This window comes from Lycorma delicatula, chromosome 10 (genome assembly GCF_047948215.1).
Source record: "Lycorma delicatula isolate Av1 chromosome 10, ASM4794821v1, whole genome shotgun sequence".
In the NCBI taxonomy this organism is placed as follows: Eukaryota; Metazoa; Arthropoda; class Insecta; order Hemiptera; family Fulgoridae; genus Lycorma; species Lycorma delicatula.
Genome location: NC_134464.1, coordinates 122,772,117 through 122,793,270, shown reverse-complemented (window position 1 = coordinate 122,793,270; position 21,154 = coordinate 122,772,117). Strand labels below are relative to the sequence as shown.

Here is a 21,154-nt window from a genome sequence, read left to right as displayed (position 1 = left end):
TATGACAGATTAGTCCAATATTTCAAGTGTTTTCAGATATCTAGTGGAGCTTTATTGATTGTGGGCAAGAAAAAAAATAGCAAATAATGGTAAAAAATTAAAAATGCAGCAATGTTTTAAGAACGACAACTCTTGAAAGTCAGGCAGATGATGTGAAATGAAACAAGTTTAAGTGTATTTTATTCATTCAAACTAAGATGGAAATAAATTTTTAAATTATTTATTTATTTATTAACTGATAATACGATTAAATTTAATATCGTAAAATAAAGTTTTATAGGTATAAAAAAAAGAAAAAGATTTTTATAAACTACATTTACAAAGTTCATTTATGTAATATAATGGTAATAAAGATTAAATTAAATAAATAAATCTTAATTCTGGTCAGAACATAAAAATACAATACATTACATAAATCTCATCAATGTAAGATATAATATAAAATCAAAATTTAAGATATAAAAAATAAACGTTTAAAGTCCATATGAATAATTTAAGCACAAGCACATGAATTAATGTTAAGATAAATACATTAAATTTAAAAATTACTATAAAATAATTCACAATTCAGTAGCCACTCAAAATGTCAAAGCACATTTTTAAATACGTTATAGAGTAATGTTTTCATAAAAATGTTTTTAATTTACTTTAAATAATTGGTGAGAAGACTTTTGAAATAGTTCAGCGATTTATTAAAAATGGTATGGAAGCAAAATAAGACTCTTTCTTGCAAGCTGAACAAGTATTGTTTTAAATTATAAAAACACAGTTCCATTGTCTGGTTTGGTAAAGATGGAGAATCTTATTTCATAAAAATAACTGATCATTCTTTTTACCAAAGATTGTATATTCATAAATATAGATGCAAGTATAAGTAACATATTAAATTTTCTGAATATAGGACTACACAATTCATCCTTATGAGTGCCGAATAATGATCGACAACAAATTTTTTTATTTTAAAAACTCATTCTTACTTTTTGAGGGAGCCTCAAGAGATGACATTATACTTCATACATGAATATATGTAGGCATAATAAATATTTAATAATGATGACAACTTGGTGCAAATAACTGTAGGCAGCTCCTCGATATCATAACTACTAAGAAGAAAAAATCTCTTCATTTCTATACAGAAGTCGGGTAGTTATAATGGAAAAAGTGTTAACCCAATTACTGGAATCGCGAGATAAATGAATAATATTTTTCCAGGATAAATAAACACCATTCTCAATGTTTTTACAGAATAATGAGTATATATTGCTGTTAGCTTACTTAGCTGATGTATTTTCGCATTATAAGAACTTAAATGTGAATTTATAAGGATGTGATAAACATATTTTATTAATGACAGACAAAGTTCATGCTTTCATTAAGAAGCTTCATATCTGGATTATTTGCCTTCAGAGCAAAAATTCTGTTATATTTCCAATCACTTCTGATTACATTGAGAAAAATTTAAATGAAGAAGACATTATTATTCACCGCAATTTAGATAGCATGAATTTGCATTTGCATGAGCTTTGGAAGTAGAAGTACTTCCTGCAAGATAAAAAAGATTTCTCAAAGTGATGGGTACTGAATCCATTTAATGAAAACGTTGTTGCAGCTGCTAAGTTACCAGTTGAGATTCACAACCAACTCATCAAAATGTCTGCTGATAAAACATTACAACAACAAAGGCCAAATTTTCCACAGTACCGTTCATAGGTTTTTTTTTTGTATGGATTTGTTAATTGCACTGTGTGCTTGACTTGCATTTTGGACTTGTGTAGTTGCATTGAACAGGGTCAAAAGCCAACTTTATAACAGAATCATCAGTCGAATAGGGATGCATCTTCATGGCCAGTTCAAGGTCACAATGCTGGAGCAGGGGCCCAGACACTTCAGATGTGACACTACAGGCGGGGTGCCTTGAAACAGTTTATCTGCCTAGATCTAGATCTAAATCTTGTACCTTACAAAGGTCCGATGTTAGGATATATCATGGTTATGTGACATCAGAGGTGTGTGTTAGATCACAATCTCTCTTATGTAGGTTCAATTTCAGCATAGAATTTAATGATCTAAATTTCTTATTTTATTAGATCTGATGTTAGGACATCTCAAGGTCATGTGATGTCGAGCATTTTTCGCCTGCAGCCGGGACTAGAGATGGGGTATTTTACTGGCCTCGTGAGATAAGGTATGAAAACGGGTATCTGTCTGTTGGTATAGCCGGTCAAGTTGCACAACATTAGACTGGTAGTGGTTGCCAAGCAGTATCGGCTTAGTGTTGGCTTTTCTTTCTTTTCTTTTCTTTTTTCCTGTTTAGCCTCCGGTAACTACCATTTAGATAATTCTTCAGAGGATGATATGTATGAGTGTAAATGAAGTGTAGTCTTGTACATTCTCAGTTCGACCATTCCTGAGATGTGTGGTTAATTGAAACCCAACCACTAAAGAACATCGGTATCCACGATCTAGTATTCAAATCCATGTAAAAATATCTGGCTTTACTAGGATTTGAACGCTGTAACTCTCGACTTCCAAATCAGCTGATTTGGGAAGACTACCGACCACTAGACCAACCCGGTGGGTTGGCTTAGTGTTAGCTGGCAAGGCTTATCCGCACTCCTATAACAGCAATACCTTTTATGCGCTGGCATCATTAACTAGCAAGTTTAGGATGATGGTAGTTGGACTTAATTACAATGACCAACACAAAAGAAATCTGTCAGCTATTTAATGCTAAACAGTCTTGTAGACAAACATTAAAGCTAAGCAAATTGGAATTGAAAGAGGAATATGCTGTTACAAAAAGTTAACACTAGATACGGACGGGTGTTCGTTGCAATCTTATCAAATAACCAAAATTAATTCAAATGCATCTTGACAAACCATTATGTGACTTGATTTACTGTTTACCAGCTAGAAGAAATACCAGAGTTAAAAGTAAAACTAGTATATACAGCAAAGATTAATGGAAGATATGATATCGAATTGTTACAGAGTGAATGAATAGTATGTAATGTATCTTTGTTTGTATAAATATAAATAAATATTTATAACTAAAATATATCTGTTTTATTTATTTTAGTTTACCTATCCCAAATCAGTTAGAAATGTGTCAGAGCTTTTGCCAGATGTACAGGAGAAGAATGGATAGCCATCACTGCGTTACGGTAAGTAAAAATTTCATGTGGTCTTGCTGTGAAGTCTGCAAAGAGGATGAAGCCACTTATAAAAAAAGCCCTAAATTTATTAGCGAAATAGAAAACCGAAATAAAATGCTAGTTGATGATTATGAGGGAGGTTAAATACTTGTATATTTTTTATCTCTTGACTGTCTACTTAAGCAATTAATAGTACAGAAATATAGTAATAATTCACAGATTGTGTGATCTGTAGATGGTATCTTTATATATCAACTTCATTTCTATGGTTTTAAACCGCTGCTATTTCTCATCTGTATAGGTATTAGCATAGTTAATCAGAACAAATACATCAAACTGTCCTCCATCGAAGTAATCTTCTTTAGTTGCTAATAGAGAACGTCCATGTCGAGTCCTTACTGCTATCATTTGCTACGATTAAGTACGGCTCATTGACAATCAATTCATTAGATTTCTCGACAGTAAACCTTTCTTTAATTTAGCAATAGCAACAAAACGACTCACAAAATCTCACTTTAGATCTGCCATTACAATCACATTAGCAACAATCATTTAACTAAACTTTTTCGTCCGTAAACGTGGTTTTACCTTGCTTTTTTTCTTAACGATTGCATCAGAACTGCTAGAGAAGTCTATCACTTTTAGATCACTAATTGTATCCATCTTATTATACTCCTACAACATGCAACATGTATTATTTATACATAACAGTATTCAAGTTACGTTACATCGAGGTAAAGCATGAGAGGTCATACTGGCATGACACTATCTGATCCTATTTCATAGGCTGGACCTCATTAGTCAAAGGCGCTTACTTCAAGACCGTTTTGTAGATCAATACACAGTAAGATGTAATATTCACAGTTATAGTGATCTATATATCAGTCACCATTGATCTCAAAGTGACTTTTAAATCGATAGGACCCAATTTCAGCGATTTGTTTTTGTGAGAGCAATCAGCCATTTACAGAGATACATCCTTTCTGAATCTGCATAATTGTATGCAGGTTCACTTTCTTCTCTGCTGTAATACGATCTCCGGAAATCTATTAACATCCTGTACATCTTACTAGTGTCGCCTTTTAAGTAATTGTAAAGATAGTCAACTGAATTGAGTGACTTTCAAGTTTTTTAAATTGCAAGAGTCAAATTTTGATTTCTCTTTGGTCACTTGGTTTTTCCTACCTGTCTGGAAATCCCGTATTACATATCTCAGTTTCTTCTCTTGTGACGTAGTCTGCACTGTCCGTGTATTGGTATCGCTTTGAGTAGCACCCGACCACTCATGTGTATCCCAAGTGTGGAAACCGATCATCACTTTCTCGTTCGATTCCAGCAGTGTGTTCAAGATGATGGCCACTCTTAATCCTATCATTACATACGGAATTATCCATGAGACTCTTGTGATCGATATTTCAGTTTCATGATTCGCTTCGGTATAAACTACCGTATTCACATCATTATTGGCTCTTATCAGTACCAACTCCTGTTTCACTCTAGTTATGACTCGCTTGTAATCTTCAGCAAAACCTATGAAAATCTCCAGCGGTATACAGAGACTACACTTTCTAGAAATATGTTGTCATTACCAAATACCCAGCTGACATTTTTGACCGCTTTTCTGTGACTGTCTCTCAATGACAGAATATTCTTTATGAAGCTAATTACTCCTAAATTCTTAACCCTTGTGATTTCTTTTTTTTTTTTTTTTTTGTCTTCAGTCATTTGACTGGTTTGATGCAGCTCTCCAAGATTCCCTGTCTAGTGCTAGTCGTTTCATTTCAGTATACCCTCTACATCCTACATCCCTAACAATTTGTTTTACATATTCCAAACGTGGCCTGCCTACACAATTTTTCCCTTCTACCTGTCCTTCCAAAATTAAAGCGACTATTCCAGGATGCCTTAGTATGTGGCCTATAAGTCTGTCTCTTCTTTTAACTATATTTTTCCAAATGCTTCTTTCTTCATCTATTTGCCGCAATACCTCCTCATTTGTCACTTTATCCACCCATCTGATTTTTAACATTCTCCTATAGCACCACATTTCAAAAGCTTCTAACCTTTTCTTCTCAGATACTCCGATCGTCCAAGTTTCACTTCCATATAAAGCGACACTCCAAACATACACTTTCAAAAATCTTTTCCTGACATTTAAATTAATTTTTGATGTAAACAACTTATATTTCTTACTGAAGGCTCGTTTAGCTTGTGCTATTCGGCATTTTATATCGCTCCTGCTTCGTCCATCTTTAGTAATTCTACTTCCCAAATAACAAAATTCTTCTACCTCCATAATCTTTTCTCCTCCTATTTTCAAATTCAGTGGTCCATCTTTGTTATTTCTACTACATTTCATTACTTTTGTTTTGTTCTTGTTTATTTTCATGCGATAGTTCTTGCGTAGGACTTCATCTATGCCGTTCATTGTTTCTTCTAAATCCTTTTTACTCTCGGCTAGAATTACTATATCATCAGCAAATCGTAGCATCTTTATCTTTTCACCTTGTACTGTTACTCCGAATCTAAATTGTTCTTTAACATCATTAACTGCTAGTTCCATGTAAAGATTAAAAAGTAACGGAGATAGAGAACATCCTTGTCGGACTCCCTTTCTTATTATGGCTTCTTTCTTATGTTCTTCAATTGCTACTGTTGCTGTTTGGTTCCTGTACATGTTAGCAATTGTTCTTCTATCTCTGTATTTGAACCCTAATTTTTTTAAAATGCTGAACATTTTATTCCAGTCTACGTTATCGAATGCCTTTTCTAGGTCTATAAACGCCAAGTATGTTGGTTTGTTTTTCTTTAATCTTCCTTCTACTATTAATCTGAGGCCTAAAATTGCTTCCCTTGTCCCTATACTTTTCCTGAAACCAAATTGGTCTTCTCCTAACACTTCCTCCACTCTCCTCTCAATTCTTCTGTATAGAATTCTAGTTAAGATTTTTGATGCATGACTAGTTAAACTAATTGTTCTGTATTCTTCACATTTATCTGCCCCTGATTTCTTTGGTATCATTACTATAACACTTTTTTTGAAGTCTGACGGAAATTCCCCTTTTTCATAAATATTACACACCAGTTTGTATAATCTATCAATCGCCTCCTCCCCTGCACTGCGCAGTAATTCTACAGGTATTCCGTCTATTCCAGGAGCCTTTCTGCCATTTAAATCTTTTAATGCTCTCTTAAATTCAGATCTCAGTATTGTTTCTCCCATTTCATCCTCCTCAACTTCCTCTTCATCCTCTATAACACCATTTTCTAATTCATTTCCTCCGTATAACTCTTCAATATATTCCACCCATCTAACGACTTTACCTTTCGTATTATATATAGGTGTACCATCTTTGTTTAACACATTATTAGATTTTAATTTATGTACCCCAAAATTTTCCTTAACTTTCCTGTATGCTCCGTCTATTTTACCAATGTTCATTTCTCTTTCCACTTCTGAACACTTTTCTGTAATCCACTCTTCTTTCGCCAGTTTGCACTTCCTGTTTATAGCATTTCTTAATTGCCGATAGTTCCTTTTACTTTCTTCATCACTAGCATTCTTATATTTTCTACGTTCATCCATCAGCTGCAATATATCGTCTGAAACCCAAGGTTTTCTACCGGTTCTCTTTATTCCGCCTAAGTTTGCTTCTGCTGATTTAAGAATTTCCTTTTTAACATTCTCCCATTCTTCTTCTACATTTTCTACCTTATCTTTTTTACTCAGACCTCTTGCGATATCCTCCACAAAATTCCTCTTTACCTCCTCTTCCTCAAGCTTCTCTAAATTCCACCGATTCATCTGACACCTTTTCTTCAGGTTTTTAAACCCCAATCTACATTTCATTATCACCAAATTATGGTCGCTATCAATGTCTGCTCCAGGGTAAGTTTTGCAGTCCACGAGTTGATTTCTAAATCTTTGCTTAACCATGATATAATCTATCTGATACCTTGCAGTATCGCCTGGCTTTTTCCAAGTGTATATTCTTCTACTATGATTTTTAAATTGGGTGTTGGCAATTACTAAATTATACTTCGTGCAAAACTCTATAAGTCGGTCCCCTCTTTCATTCCTTTTGCCCAGCCCGTATTCACCCACTATATTTCCTTCCTTGCCTTTTCCAATGCTTGCATTCCAATCTCCAACTATTATTAAATTTTCATCTCCTTTTACGTGTTTAATTGCTTCATCAATCTCTTCGTATACACATTCTACCTCATCATCATCATGGGCGCTTGTAGGCATATAGACGTTAACAATCGTTGTCGGTTTAGGTTTTAAATTTATCCTTATTACAATGACTCTATCGCTATGCGTCTTGAAATACTCCACTCTCCTCCCTATTTTCTTGTTCATCACGAAACCTACTCCTGCCTGCCCATTATTTGACGCTGAGTTAATTACTCTAAAGTCACCAGACCAAAAGTCGCCTTCCTCTTCCCACCGAACCTCACTAATTCCTACTATATCCACGTTTACCCTATCCATTTCCCTTTTTAAATTCTCTAGCCTACCAACCTTTTTTAAGCTTCTAACATTCCACGCTCCGACTCGTAGAATGTTATTTTTTACTTTTCTGGTGACCCCTTCCTTAGTAGTTCCCACCCGGAGATCCGAACGGGGGACTATTTTACCTCCGGAATATTTTACCAAGGAAGGCGCCTCCATTATTGCTTTTGAAAATGCAGAGCCACATTTTCTTGGAAAAAAAAACAGCTGTAGTTTTCCATTGCTTTCAGCTGCGCAGTACTCAGAGGACTGAGTGATGTTGATACGGCCGTTTAAGTCATTGTGACTTACGCCCCTAACAACTACTGAAAGAGCTGCTGCCCTCTTTCAGGAATCATTCCTTAGTCTGGCTCTCAACAGATACCTCTCCGATATGGTTGCACCTTCGGTCCAGCTACTCTGTATCCCTGAGCACTCAAGCCCCCTCACCAACGGCAAGGTCTCATGATTCATAGAGGAGGTTGTGATTTCTATCCTATTCAATTTGTAACGGATCTCGCTGAAGAGGAAAGCGACCATGTTGTTCACAAACTTAGTTTTAGTGGCTTTCCTGTTATCTGCACCAGGTGGGTTCTATCAAGAATTGTCTACAATCTTTTAAAATTATAGACCTGGAGCTATAATGCAGAAATGTTTTTAAAGATTTTTATTTTCTTATTTTACCCTTTATTGAAAGGACTGCTAGATTTAGAGAAAACTTTACTGAAGCAAATTTGTTAAGCTTGACCAATATTTGAATATTATAGAAATTCTTTTCTTAAAATTTATTTCCCACCTCTCAAAAACATATATTTTGTTTTTTCTGGAAAAAAAAAATTCTTTTAATTTGTATTACTAATGGTCGGGAAAATCATACAATACTTTGCCAGATTTTTTCAAATACTTTAGAAAATACAGACAATAACAAAATAGGCTAATAATTATTTATTTACAGCAAACCACAAATAATTATTTAACATTTCTCATCATTATGACCCAATTATAAACCAAATTCAAAAAAAGTTTGATTGTATTTTGGTTTTTAAAGTTACATTATTAGTGTTAAAATTTGAATATTTGAAGTTCAAAGGGAACATTTTCATTTAAATATAATTTGTTAAAATAATATTGCATCAAAAGCACTTTTCCACTGTATAAATAGTTTCCATGAACTGAGTTTCTGTCATAAGAAATGAAATTTGATGTTATGTTTTGTACTTTTCAAACCAACAGAGGATAATTCTTTTTAAATTTTTGGATGTAATTCAGAAATTAAGATTACTTTTACAATAATTTTTGTTTCATAAAAAAATTTTTAATCTGATGTGTTAATTTGCTTAATTTTAAATAGTTTTCATCGAAAACTCAAATTTTATAAGTTCTTAATAAATACACAATGTACTGTTTAATCAGTACTGTACTCATATGACACAAAATGATGGTAGATATATCCTAAGTAGATTTTGACTTGATATTTAGACTCCCACACAGTCAACATTTATCACTTTTAAAAAACCTATTTTAAATTCAACCGTTAATGATAATTAGAGGTTGATAATAGCACAGCTGGTGGTATCACGATCCTGACAGTCTGGTTGTATGATCATGAGTTCTTATTAATAAATAATAAGAATATGCTCAAGATCGATAGAAATATGGGTTGTGTGATCAAGTAAAAATCTTTAATACATTTACCAATAACCAATGCAAACATTAAAGAAGAGTGATGACTTAAAAAATTGCCTTTATTTATAAAAATCTGATGTGGGCACTTCCTTGTGCGCCTGCTAAATTATACATATACATTTTTTTAAAATAAAAAGTACATAAAATTTTATTTTATTAATAACTTCTGTCTAATTAATAATAATTAATAACTTCTCCGTCTAAAATAGACGGAGCATACAGGAAAGTTAAGGAAAATTTTGGGGTACATAAATTAAAATGTAATAATGTGTTAAACAAAGATGGTACACCAATATATAATTCGAAAGGTAAAGTCGATAGATGGGTGGAATATATTGAAGAGTTATACGGAGGAAATGAATTAGAAAATGGTGTTATAGAGGAAGAAGAGGAAGTTGAGGAGGATGAAATGGGAGAAACAATACTGAGATCGGAATTTAAGAGAGCATTAAAAGATTTAAATGGCAGAAAGGCTCCTGGAATAGACAGAATACCTGTAGAATTACTGCGCAGTGCAGGTGAGGAAGCGATTGATAGATTATACAAACTGGTGTGTAATATTTATGAAAATGGGGAATTTCCATCAGACTTCAAAAAAAGTGTTATAGTTATGATACCAAAGAAAGCAGGGGCAGATAAATGTGAAGAATACAGAACAATTAGTTTAACTAGTCATGCATCAAAAATCTTAACTAGAATTTTATACAGAAGAATTGAGAGGAGAGTGGAAGAAGTGTTAGGAGAAGACCGATTTGGTTTCAGGAAAAGTATAGGGACAAGGGAAGCAATTTTAGGCCTCAGATTAATAGTAGAAGGAAGATTAAAGAAAAACAAACCAACATACTTGGCGTTTATAGACCTAGAAAAGGCTTTCGATAACATAGACTGGAATAAAATGTTCAGCAATTTAAAAAAATTAGGGTTCAAATACAGAGATAGAAGAACAATTGCTAACATGTACAGGAACCAAACAGCAACAATAACAATTGAAGAACATAAGAAAGAAGCCGTAATAAGAAAGGGAGTCCGACAAGGATGTTCCCTATCTCCGTTACTTTTTAATCTTTACATGGAACTAGCAGTTAATGATGTTAAAGAACAATTTAGATTCGGAGTAACAGTACAAGGTGAAAAGATAAAGATGCTACGATTTGCTGATGATATAGTAATTCTAGCCGAGAGTAAAAAGGATTTAGAAGAAACAATGAACGGCATAGTTGAAGTCCTACGCAAAAACTATCGCATGAAAATAAACAAGAACAAAACAAAAGTAATGAAATGTAATAGAAATAACAAAGATGGACCGCTGAATGTGAAAATAGGAGGAGAAAAGATTATGGAGGTAGAAGAATTTTGTTATTTGGGAAGTAAAATTACTAAAGATGGACGAAGCAGGAACGATATAAAATGCTGAATAGCACAAGCTAAACGAGCCTTCAGTAAGAAATATAATTTGTTTACATCAAAAATGAATTTAAATGTCAGGAAAAGATTTTTGAAAGTGTATGTTTGGAGTGTCGCTTTATATGGAAGTGAAACTTGGACGATCGGAGTATCTGAGAAGAAAATATTAGAAGCTTTTGAAATGTGGTGCTATAGGAGAATGTTAAAAATCAGATGGGTGGATAAAGTGACAAATGAAGAGGTATTGCGGCAAATAGATGAAGAAAGAAGCATTTGGAAAAATATAGTTAAAAGAAGAGACAGACTTATAGGCCACATCCTGGAATAGTCGCTTTAATATTGGAAGGACAGGTAGAAGGGAAAAATTGTGTAGGCAGGCCACGTTTGGAGTATGTAAAACAAATTGTTGGGGATGTAGGATGTAGAGGGTATACTGAAATGAAACGACTAGCACTAGATAGGGAATCTTGGAGAGCTGCATCAAACCAGTCAAATGACTGAAGACAAAAAAAAAAAAAAAATAACTTCTGATATTTTTTCATTTTTTTTATTGTTATTATTGGATTATTATTTATTGTAATTTTTTTTACAATCAAAGGTTAATAATTATTAATAAATCAATATATTTAAATTAAAAAAAAAAAAGTTAAAAAAAGGGAAATGAAGTCTGACTCGAATCGATGTGCCTTCCCCTTGATCCAAATATTTCATTAATTAAAATTTTATTTGGCTATAACTCTAGAACCAATGAAAATAAGTACCACTTATGATATATTGTTGAAAAGCTGTCAATGAGGGCTTATTACTGCAGTAAAGAAACAGTCCAAAATCCAAATTGTTTTTGGATCTTGGGCTTTTTTGGACACTCTTTCTTGGTTCAGTTGATTGCAATCAAAAAGGGAGGTGCACAACTAGATGTTCCAACAGTCCTAAATCCAAAATTTTAACATCCTACAGATAATCGTTTTTGCATTATGCTATACATACATATATACAGACGTCAGACCAAAACTAGTCAAAATGGATTCAGAGATGGTCAAAATGTATATTTTTGTTGACATCTGAAAACTGAAATTTTTCATGAACACAATACTTCCTTTACTTTGCATAATAAAGTAAAAATCAAATGGGATAAAAAATATTTAAATTCTATTTCTAACAAAATATTTAAAAAATATGATGCAAAGCAGTATTTTTTTTTTTTTTTAATTTTATGATAAATATTTTGACAAGCAACTGGTATTAGGTCGTTTGATAATGGCAAAACATTATAAATATTTTTACAATTATAACTTCAAATATGCACAGAGATAAAAGTTTAAAAAATAAAAATATATTACTTACTGTTGCATAATACCAACTTTTTCAAGCACTTTATAACCAGCTGTTGTACGACGAAGATGACCAATATAAAAAAAATAGTCTCCAAGTAATGTGTTTAAAACATATTGCGGACTGAAGAGACAATCATGAGCAGATTTAGATGACAGCAGAGAACCAATTTCATTTGATATATCAGTTAATAAATCTATCAATAATTTTTCACATTCAGACTGCAAAACAGGGAAAATAAAAATACAAAAAATATCACATAATAATGTAGCTTTCTTTTACAAAATCTGAATAGTGAATAAGGTATTAAAATGAGACATTTGGAATATGTAACAATAATGAATTTCTATTTTTGAAGTACAGAAATCTATTTATTATTGTATATATAATAATTAAATTAACACGGCACAGCCAAACACTGGCTATACACAAGTTAAAAATAGATAGAACTTCATTGTATATCTAGTGGCAAGATAAAATGCCAACTTACACACGTTACAGTCGTGTTGGGCTATAACCACAAGATTGATGGTGAGACTAATGTTTTTTAACGTATCAGTGACTGTGTAACCTTATATGTGTAATTACAAATATATACTTTTAATTAAAAGTAAGTGCCATTCATTAAGATTGTTAAAAACAGCTACTGCATGTTAAAAGTAAAACTATTTACACAATTTCTTTTGCATTGTGTGTATATTTTAACAAACACACATGTGTACATATTTCTACATACATGTATGGAAATACTGAAGTATTTTAAGCAAATTATTGATGTGCCAAATAATTTTAATTTTAAAAAAATATAGATTTTGAGAAATCAGGGGTGAAAACTAATAAATTAGGGTAAAATCACTGTTTTTTATGTTTGACATATAATAAATTTTATAAAAAATTTAAACAAAACTTGTAAAGAATTTAATTTTGAACAAAATGGTATAAGATATGTTGGATAAAACAAAGAAAGAAAAGTTAGAAAAATTTGAATATTATTTATAAATAGTACACAAGACCAAAGTGGATTATACATACCAGTTTATAATAAATGTTCAAAAATGAGCCCGCCATTTTCAACAAATTTCTTGGCACGCTTCTGTTTATCTTTTTATTTCTTCAGGGCTGTCCTTAAGTTCCTCAGCCAAACTATAATGCAGACAATTAATTCTTCACAAGATGTGGACCTCCATGGCCAATTCATTTGTCAGAGAAATGATTATACAATGGTTTAAGTCCAATTAACAAGTGACGAAAAAGTATGGAGGTGTGCCATCGAGCTTTTAGTATACTTTGTGTCTCAGCGCTAGAGAAACATCTTCAAGCAGCTACGGCAATTCTTTTTGAAGAAAGTGCAAGTATACCTCAAGCATTTAAATAGCCAGGTAATATGAATGGTCCAAACAGTTGATTGTGAAGAAAGCTGTACCGTACATTAACACTACATCAGTACTGAAAATTGCTTTCCACAGTTACATGAGGAATTACTTCTGCCCATGTACGCTCACTGCATAAGTTGTTGAAGTCATCTCGAATGAAATTTGCCTTGTCGGTAAACAAAATATTCTTGTAGAGTTGTTGATTTTTATTCCACCAGTTGCAGAACTCCAAGCAAAGCTTGGTAGACAGAACTGATACACATTGCTGAATCCGATATTAGGTCATGTGCATCACATTTTCACAAGCGGAATTTTATTGAACAAAAATAAAAGCTTCATCAAAACATTTTATATTAGACAAGCCAACTGCCTGGGGAATTATTATGATAAACAAAGGGTTAATTAAAATATTACAAAAATGTGCAGCAGAAGGTAAAAAGAAGAAGTGACAGAAAAACTAAAACTTAAAGATAAACTAAAACAAAGTGTAAACTATAAACTCAACAGTTCAGCTGTAAATGAAAGAGAATGGAGATGAAAACACAGTAGTGTTTATCTACAGTGTTAAAAAAATAAAGGTAACCATGTGATTGCTATAAAATAATTTAATAGTATCAACTACAACGCATGTAAATTAATTTCTTAAATAAATATTAAAATGTATTACCTACCTCTTCTGGACTTTGTAGTAAACAGCCAATGAGTTCAAATCCAGTTAATGTATATATATATTGACAGCTCGTCTATCGATTCCAACATCAATCCTTGATAATTGTCGACTTTTTGGCAATAAAAATTGAACCAATTTACGTAAGAACTGCCGTTGACTTGACTCATAAAGGCAAGCTGCTTTACTCTAAAAATAAAAAAGGCCAGTTTCATAACTTAAGAATATCCTGACTTTTGATTGTTTTAATTATGCAAGAATAATTTGTTATGAAATAATAATATACCAAAATAATAATAATCAAATGGCTTTTTGAAAAATTATATAGAAAACATCTTACATCACAACAATGTTAAAAAAAACTAAGCAAAAAAAAAAGCTCAGACTATATTACTGCTCAACTGACCATCAAAGGAGTTGCAAAATAATGAAACCACATCTTATTAAATATCAGTAATAAAAAAAAAAATAATACAAAACAATTTTAGAATGAACAAAGTAAACAGAAACATACTAAAAGATATAACATTAACAGGGGTTTAGTCCATTCTTTTTTATTTTATAAGATGAATCTGATGGATGAACGTAGAAAATATAAGAATGCTAGTGATGAAGAAAGTAAAAGGAACTATCGGAAATTAAGAAATGCTATAAACAGGAAGTGCAAACTGGTGAAAGAAGAGTGGATTAAAGAAAAGTGTTCAGAAGTGGAAAGAGAAATGAACATTGGTAAAATAGACGGAGCATACAGGAAAGTTAAGGAAAATTTTGGGGTATATAAATTAAAATCTAATAATGTGTTAAACAAAGATGGTACACCGATTTATAATACGAAAGGTAAAGTCGATAGATTGGTGGAATATATTGAAGAGTTATACGGAGGAAATGAATTAGAAAATTGTTTTATAGAGGAAGAAGAGGAAGTTGAGGAGGATGAAATGGGAGAAATAATACTCAGATCTGAATTTAAGAGAGCATTAAAAGATTTAAATGGCAGAAAGGCTCCTGGAATAGACGGAATACCTGTAGAATTACTGCGCAGTGCAGGTGAGGAAGCGATTGATAGATTATACAAACTGGTGTGTAATATTTATGAAAATGGGGAATTTCCATCAGACTTCAAAAAAAGTGTTATAGTTATGATACCAAAGAAAGCAGGGGCAGAAAAATGTGAAGAATACAGAACAATTAGTTTAACTAGTCGTGCATCAAAAATCTTAACTAGAATTTTATACAGAAGAATTGAGAGGAGAGTGGAAGAAGTGTTAGGAGAAGACCGATTTGGTTTCAGGAAAAGTATAGGGACAAGGGAAGCAATTTTAGGCCTCAGATTAATAGTAGAAGGAAGATTAAAGAAAAACAAACCGACATACTTGGCGTTTATAGACCTAGAAAAGGCTTTCGATAACGTAGACTGGAATAAAATGTTCAGCATTTTAAAAAAAATTAGGGTTCAAATACAGAGATAGAAGAACAATTGCTAACATGTACAGGAACCAAACAGCAACAATAACAACTGAAGAACATAAGAAAGAAGCCCTAATAAGAAAGGGAGTCCGACAAGGATGTTCCCTATCTCCGTTACTTTTTAATCTTTACATGAAACTAGCAGTTAATGATGTTAAAGAACAATTTAGATTCGGAGTAACAGTACAAGGTGAAAAGATAAAGATGCTACGATTTGCTGATGATATAGTAATTCTAGCCGAGAGTAAAAAGGATTTAGAAGAAACAATGAACGGCATAGATGAAGTCCTAAGCAAGAACTATCGCGTGAAAATAAACAAGAACAAAACAAAAGTAATGAAATGTAGTAGAAATAACAAAGATGGACCGCTGAATGTGAAAATAGGAGGAGAAAAGATTATGGAGGTAGAAGAATTTTGTTATTTGGGACGTAAAATTACTAAAGATGGACGAAGCAGGAGCGATATAAAATGCCGAATAGCACAAGCTAAACGAGCCTTCAGTAAGAAATATAATTTGTTTACATCAAAAATTAATTTAAATGTCAGGAAAAGATTTTTGAAAGTGTATGTTTGGAGTGTTGCTTTATATGGAAGTGAAACTTGGACGATCGGAGTATCTGAGAAGAAAAGATTAGAAGCTTTTGAAATGCGGTGCTATAGGAGAATGTTAAAAATCAGATGGGTGGATAAAGTGACAAATGAAGAGGTATTGCGGCAAATAGATGAAGAAAGAAGCATTTGGAAAAATATAGTTAAAAGAAGAGACAGACTTATAGGCCACATACTAATGCATCCTGGAATAGTCACTTTAATATTGGAAGGACAGGTAGAAGGGAAAAATTGTGTAGGCATGCCACGTTTAGAATATGTAAAACAAATTGTTGGGGATGTAGGATGTAGAGGGTATACTGAAATGAAACGACTAGCACTAGATAGGGAATCTTGGAGAGCTGCATCAAACCAGTCAAATGACTGAAGACAAAAAAAAAAAAATATGAATCACATAATCCTATTCATTTATTATAGTAAAACAACAAGCTCAGTCACAAGTAAATTGATGTTTTATAACACCAAAAAGAAGGAGCTAAGTCCACATGTCATTCTCTGTACTCTGAATATTTATCCTATTTTCATAAAGACCATCATTACTCATAATACAGTTTAATTTCAATCACCTTTCATGCATCGACCGTTTGTTTTAGTTCAACTGTTACATTGTGAACATATTTTTGCTATTTTAGCTGTAATTCAGTTTTGTTTTTGAAAATAATTTTAAATGTTTAATTTTTTTAAAATAATTTTTATTTTATAAGTAATATGAGTAACAGCTATATCAGATTAACTTACATTAGTAAAAAGAGTAAATTATCACTTCATAAGTTTAGCAATGATTACTGATGCAAATGAATTAAATGTTTTGCAGCTGTTACCAGCTGAAGGTGGAAAACAGATCCTTAAACAATTTACGATAAGTAACACAATAAGTATTACGATAACAGTATCGATTACAGTATTAAGTATTACGATAAGTATTAACAGATAAGTAGCAATGACGAGCAAATTTCTTATTTATATCATCAAACAAGTATCGTTAGTCAGTGAAAACATAATCTGTTATGTAAAAGTTTAAGAGATACAAATAGTGATAAAAATAATATTTAACACGACAAAATTTTAAAGAGACTGAAGTCCACAAAACAGAATTTATTTCAATTTATGGAATATGCTGGAAAAAACAGAATTTTTCAAAAATCAATTAAATTTACTGATACAATGAAAATATAGTACAATGAAAAGTGTTTAAATTGCAGTAACGTGTATAAAACATGTTACTGTTATGGTGAAACAATTTAATTCAGGCAGAACAAGTATGACTGATCTTAATCGCTCTGGAAGACCAGTTGAAGTTTTGACCACTGCGCTGCAGACCGCATAAATAGTTTTTTTTATTTTTGCATAAATGGTCTTATTTGGGAAGACAAGCGAGTCAAAATTTTCCGAATTGCTAGTTTGTATAATATTAGTATTAGAACCACATATTCAATCATTCATGATGTGCTGAATTATCGCAAAATGTGTTTGAGATGGGTTCCAAGACGGTTAACTCAAGCACATAAAGACACCCAGATTTGGATTTATTCTGGGCTCAATGAACAGATTGAAGTCAAAGGTAATCACTTTTATCTCTGATGAAATGTGGACACACCATTTTGAGTCTGAATCCAAACAGCAAAGTCTTGAATGGAAACATCCGGATTCATCTACAACAAAAAAATTTGAAACTCATGCATCAGCCGGTCAAGGGATATTAACGACCTTCTGGGAAACACGAGACCAAATTTTTAGCGATTATTTAGAAGAACAACATACCATGAACAGCGAGTACTATTCTAATATGCTCAAACAGAAAGTGAGACTCGTGATAAGGCGAAAAGGTTAGGACACTCTCTCAAAAGGTGTGATTCTCTTGCATGGCAACGTGCATCTCCACATCGTTCAGGGAACGGGATAAACGCTGGGTTGGGAAGTGTTGCAACATCCTCCTTGTAACTTAGACCTCTCCCTATCCAATTTTCATTTGTTCAGCTTACTCAATGACTTTTTATGCAGTAAAAAGTTTGACAACAAAGCGATAAAAAAAGCAGTACATGAATGGTTCAAACAGCAAACTAAAGACTTCTATGCCGTAGGAATCAGAAAGCTGACAGAATGATAGAACGAGTGTCTAAATGTTGCTGGGGACTATGTTGAAAAGTAGTATAAAGTTTCATTGTCATTAAATAAATAATTTTTTTTAATAATATTTTAATATTACTAAAAATGTATTATTATAATTTAATTATATTAATAACATTTTTCAGTGCTATTTATGATATTTAAATTATTCTTTCATTTTATAACTAACATGTAGTTTCAATTATTATAATATTCAAAGGGGAAAAATTGTATAATTTTAGCATGTAAATTTTGTATCAAGGTAATAAAAATATTTTATATTTTTGTTTTTTTATTTTTCATTTTTTTTGGATTTGATATTTAAAAAAAACTATTTATTTACAAGTTACCTTTAAAAAAAGAACTTCTTAAACGTGTTATCATAAAAAAAGTTCTTCTGTAAAATTGACAAAATGTGACCTAAACCCCTTTTTGATATGGACCCATCAGTTATAAAATGAACTACAAAAATAAAACGCTATAATTAAGTTGAAAAGATACTGAACACTTTAGAAATAACCATAAAAATAAAATCCATGAAAAATAAAAAATGACTTAATGATTTAAATTATAATTATGGGTATATATAAAAAAAAGAAGAGAAAACACAAAAACAAAAACTGAATATTGCACTTATAAAATAAAATTTAATTTATTATGTTACAAATCCAAAAAATAAAATGAACACAAAATGACAAGCTATGTTTTTTCTCTTAAAGTTAAAAGAAAGAAATAACATTAAATGCATATAAATTGGAAATTTTAAAATTAAAAACGAATAAAATTTATGTTAATCAAGAAACTGTAACAGAAGGTGAATAAAAAATAATCAATAGTTTAATTCATAAACTAAAACTAAATTACCAGACACATTTACAATGCCAACTTAACTTTAACCAGTTTGACCCATTAAGACACTCAAGTAGTTCATTTTTAACTAAAAAGTGTTTTTAAAAACTTTTCTATGACTTCAGTCAAAATCAGGCAAAAATTAACAACAATCGATGATGAAATGAACCATATCCTCCACATTCCTACTATATAACAGAAATCATAGTTAATTCAAAAATGAAACTTTTTTATGAAGAGTAATATAAATATTTCTCTGACTGACCTACAGAATAAAACTGGAAAAATTACAAAGCTAAAAGATAAAAGCATTAGATTTAAACAAAAGACAGACAAACGACAAAATACAACGAAGAGGGTGTTTACGGATGAAGAAAAGAGAGCAAGATCTGAATGGATGAAGAAATTCTGGGCAGCTCGAAAGAGTAAAATAACACGCTTTTCTCAGAAAAGATCCAACTAAAATTGACTTAATTGGTCCCATGTTGGCCGTAAAAGCATAATAAATAATAAATAAATATAAATATTTAACAAACAAAAAATCCTCACACAGTACAAGGAAACCCTGAACCAACAGAGACTGATTAAATAATTAATCTTTGTATATAACTCAAAAACAACAAACATAAGCTATAGGTAAATAGATACTCAATATTATAAAATTACTGTAAACAAAATAATCAAGAAACACTTCTTCTTTCTTTACTGTTTAGCCTCCCCGGTAACTACTGTTTAGATAATTCTTCAGAGGATGAATGAGGATGTTATGTATGAGTGTAGTCTTGTACATTCTCAGTTCGACCATTCCTGAGATGTGTGGTTAATTGAAACCCAACCACCAAAGAACACCGGTATCCACGATCTAGTATTCAAACCCGTGTAAAAGTAACTGGCTTTACTAGGACTTGAACGCTGGAACTCTCGACTTCCAAATCAGCTGATTTGGGAAGACGCGTTGCGTTCACCACTAGACCAACCCGGTGGGTAATCAAGAAACACTACACAGACATTACTTACAAGGAATGACAGAAAACTGAATCATCTTAATTTATGTCCAATTATTTATCCCAAACGTACAAATAAAATTTAGTTACCTAACTGAATCCCAGTTCCAAATGAATGGATCTTTAACAGACAACACACCTGATTCCTTTATTGCTTCATCACACTCTTTTGTTAATAACTGTAATTAAAGAAAATAATAAAAATAAATATAAGTTTAAGTTGTAATGAAGTACAGACAAAGATGTCAACACTTTTTTTTCATCAATCATTTAACTAAATGAATTAGCTGATATGATATATACTCATTTTATTAGCTGATATCCATATATCAGCTAATAAAACTCAACATAATTCAAATGTTCAAAATTCACCCACAAATGTTTCCGCTGTCTCGCCTGTCTTAAGGTTTGTTTGTTTCATATAATCTTATCACAATTTATGTTACATATTTTTTGTCAATCCAGTTAATTTTCAACACCTTGTAAAATCATATTTCTAAGAGCTCTTTTCTTTGTTTTTTTGTTTTTCCTATTGCTTGTGTTTTGCTCCATATAAGAGAGCTATCCAGAATGTAGCTTAAGTTTTCTTGTTTGTGAATGAGGGTAGCAGCATTTCGTGTTAGTCTGACTCATACACATGAAGGTCCGTTATGTGGAATTTGACACATCTTGTTAATATTTACAAGTGTTTAAAATAGATTGTTACAGAAAATTCCACCGGTCGTGAAGTGAGATCAGGTATTAGATTACTTTCATAAAAAAAAAATTACAAACTATATGATGCTTGTGGGAAAGAAATAATGAATTAACGTGCAATGAAGCGGTGATGTTACACCCGTGTGTGATTGTATTTAAAAATGGATGCTCAAATGTTCACGAAAAAATGATATGGCGGGCCTAGTATTCTGTCTGTTGAACTGGTAGCAAAAGTTGATGAAAAAAATTCATACTAATCAGTGCATTACCATTACAGAGCTTTCATTTCATTTTCCAACAATTTCATTT

General features: G+C 31.9%; 1 protein-coding gene across 2 annotated transcripts in view; it reads right to left on the bottom strand.

The window, feature by feature from the left end:
* LOC142331588 (rapamycin-insensitive companion of mTOR-like) overlaps nt 1-21,154 on the bottom strand; it is a 31,985-nt gene that overhangs the window by 7,390 nt on the left and 3,441 nt on the right. The window contains exons 2-4 of one of the 2 annotated variants that reach the window (XM_075377592.1): nt 20,240-20,328; nt 14,117-14,301; nt 12,085-12,293 (exon numbers count right to left, since the gene is read on the bottom strand). In XM_075377592.1, the coding sequence (XP_075233707.1) occupies nt 12,085-12,092 (8 nt within the window). In that variant the 5' untranslated portion in view covers nt 12,093-12,293; nt 14,117-14,301; nt 20,240-20,328. The remainder of the gene's footprint in view (nt 1-12,084; nt 12,294-14,116; nt 14,302-20,239; nt 20,329-21,154) is intronic. The other variant, XM_075377591.1, reaches the window with a different exon arrangement.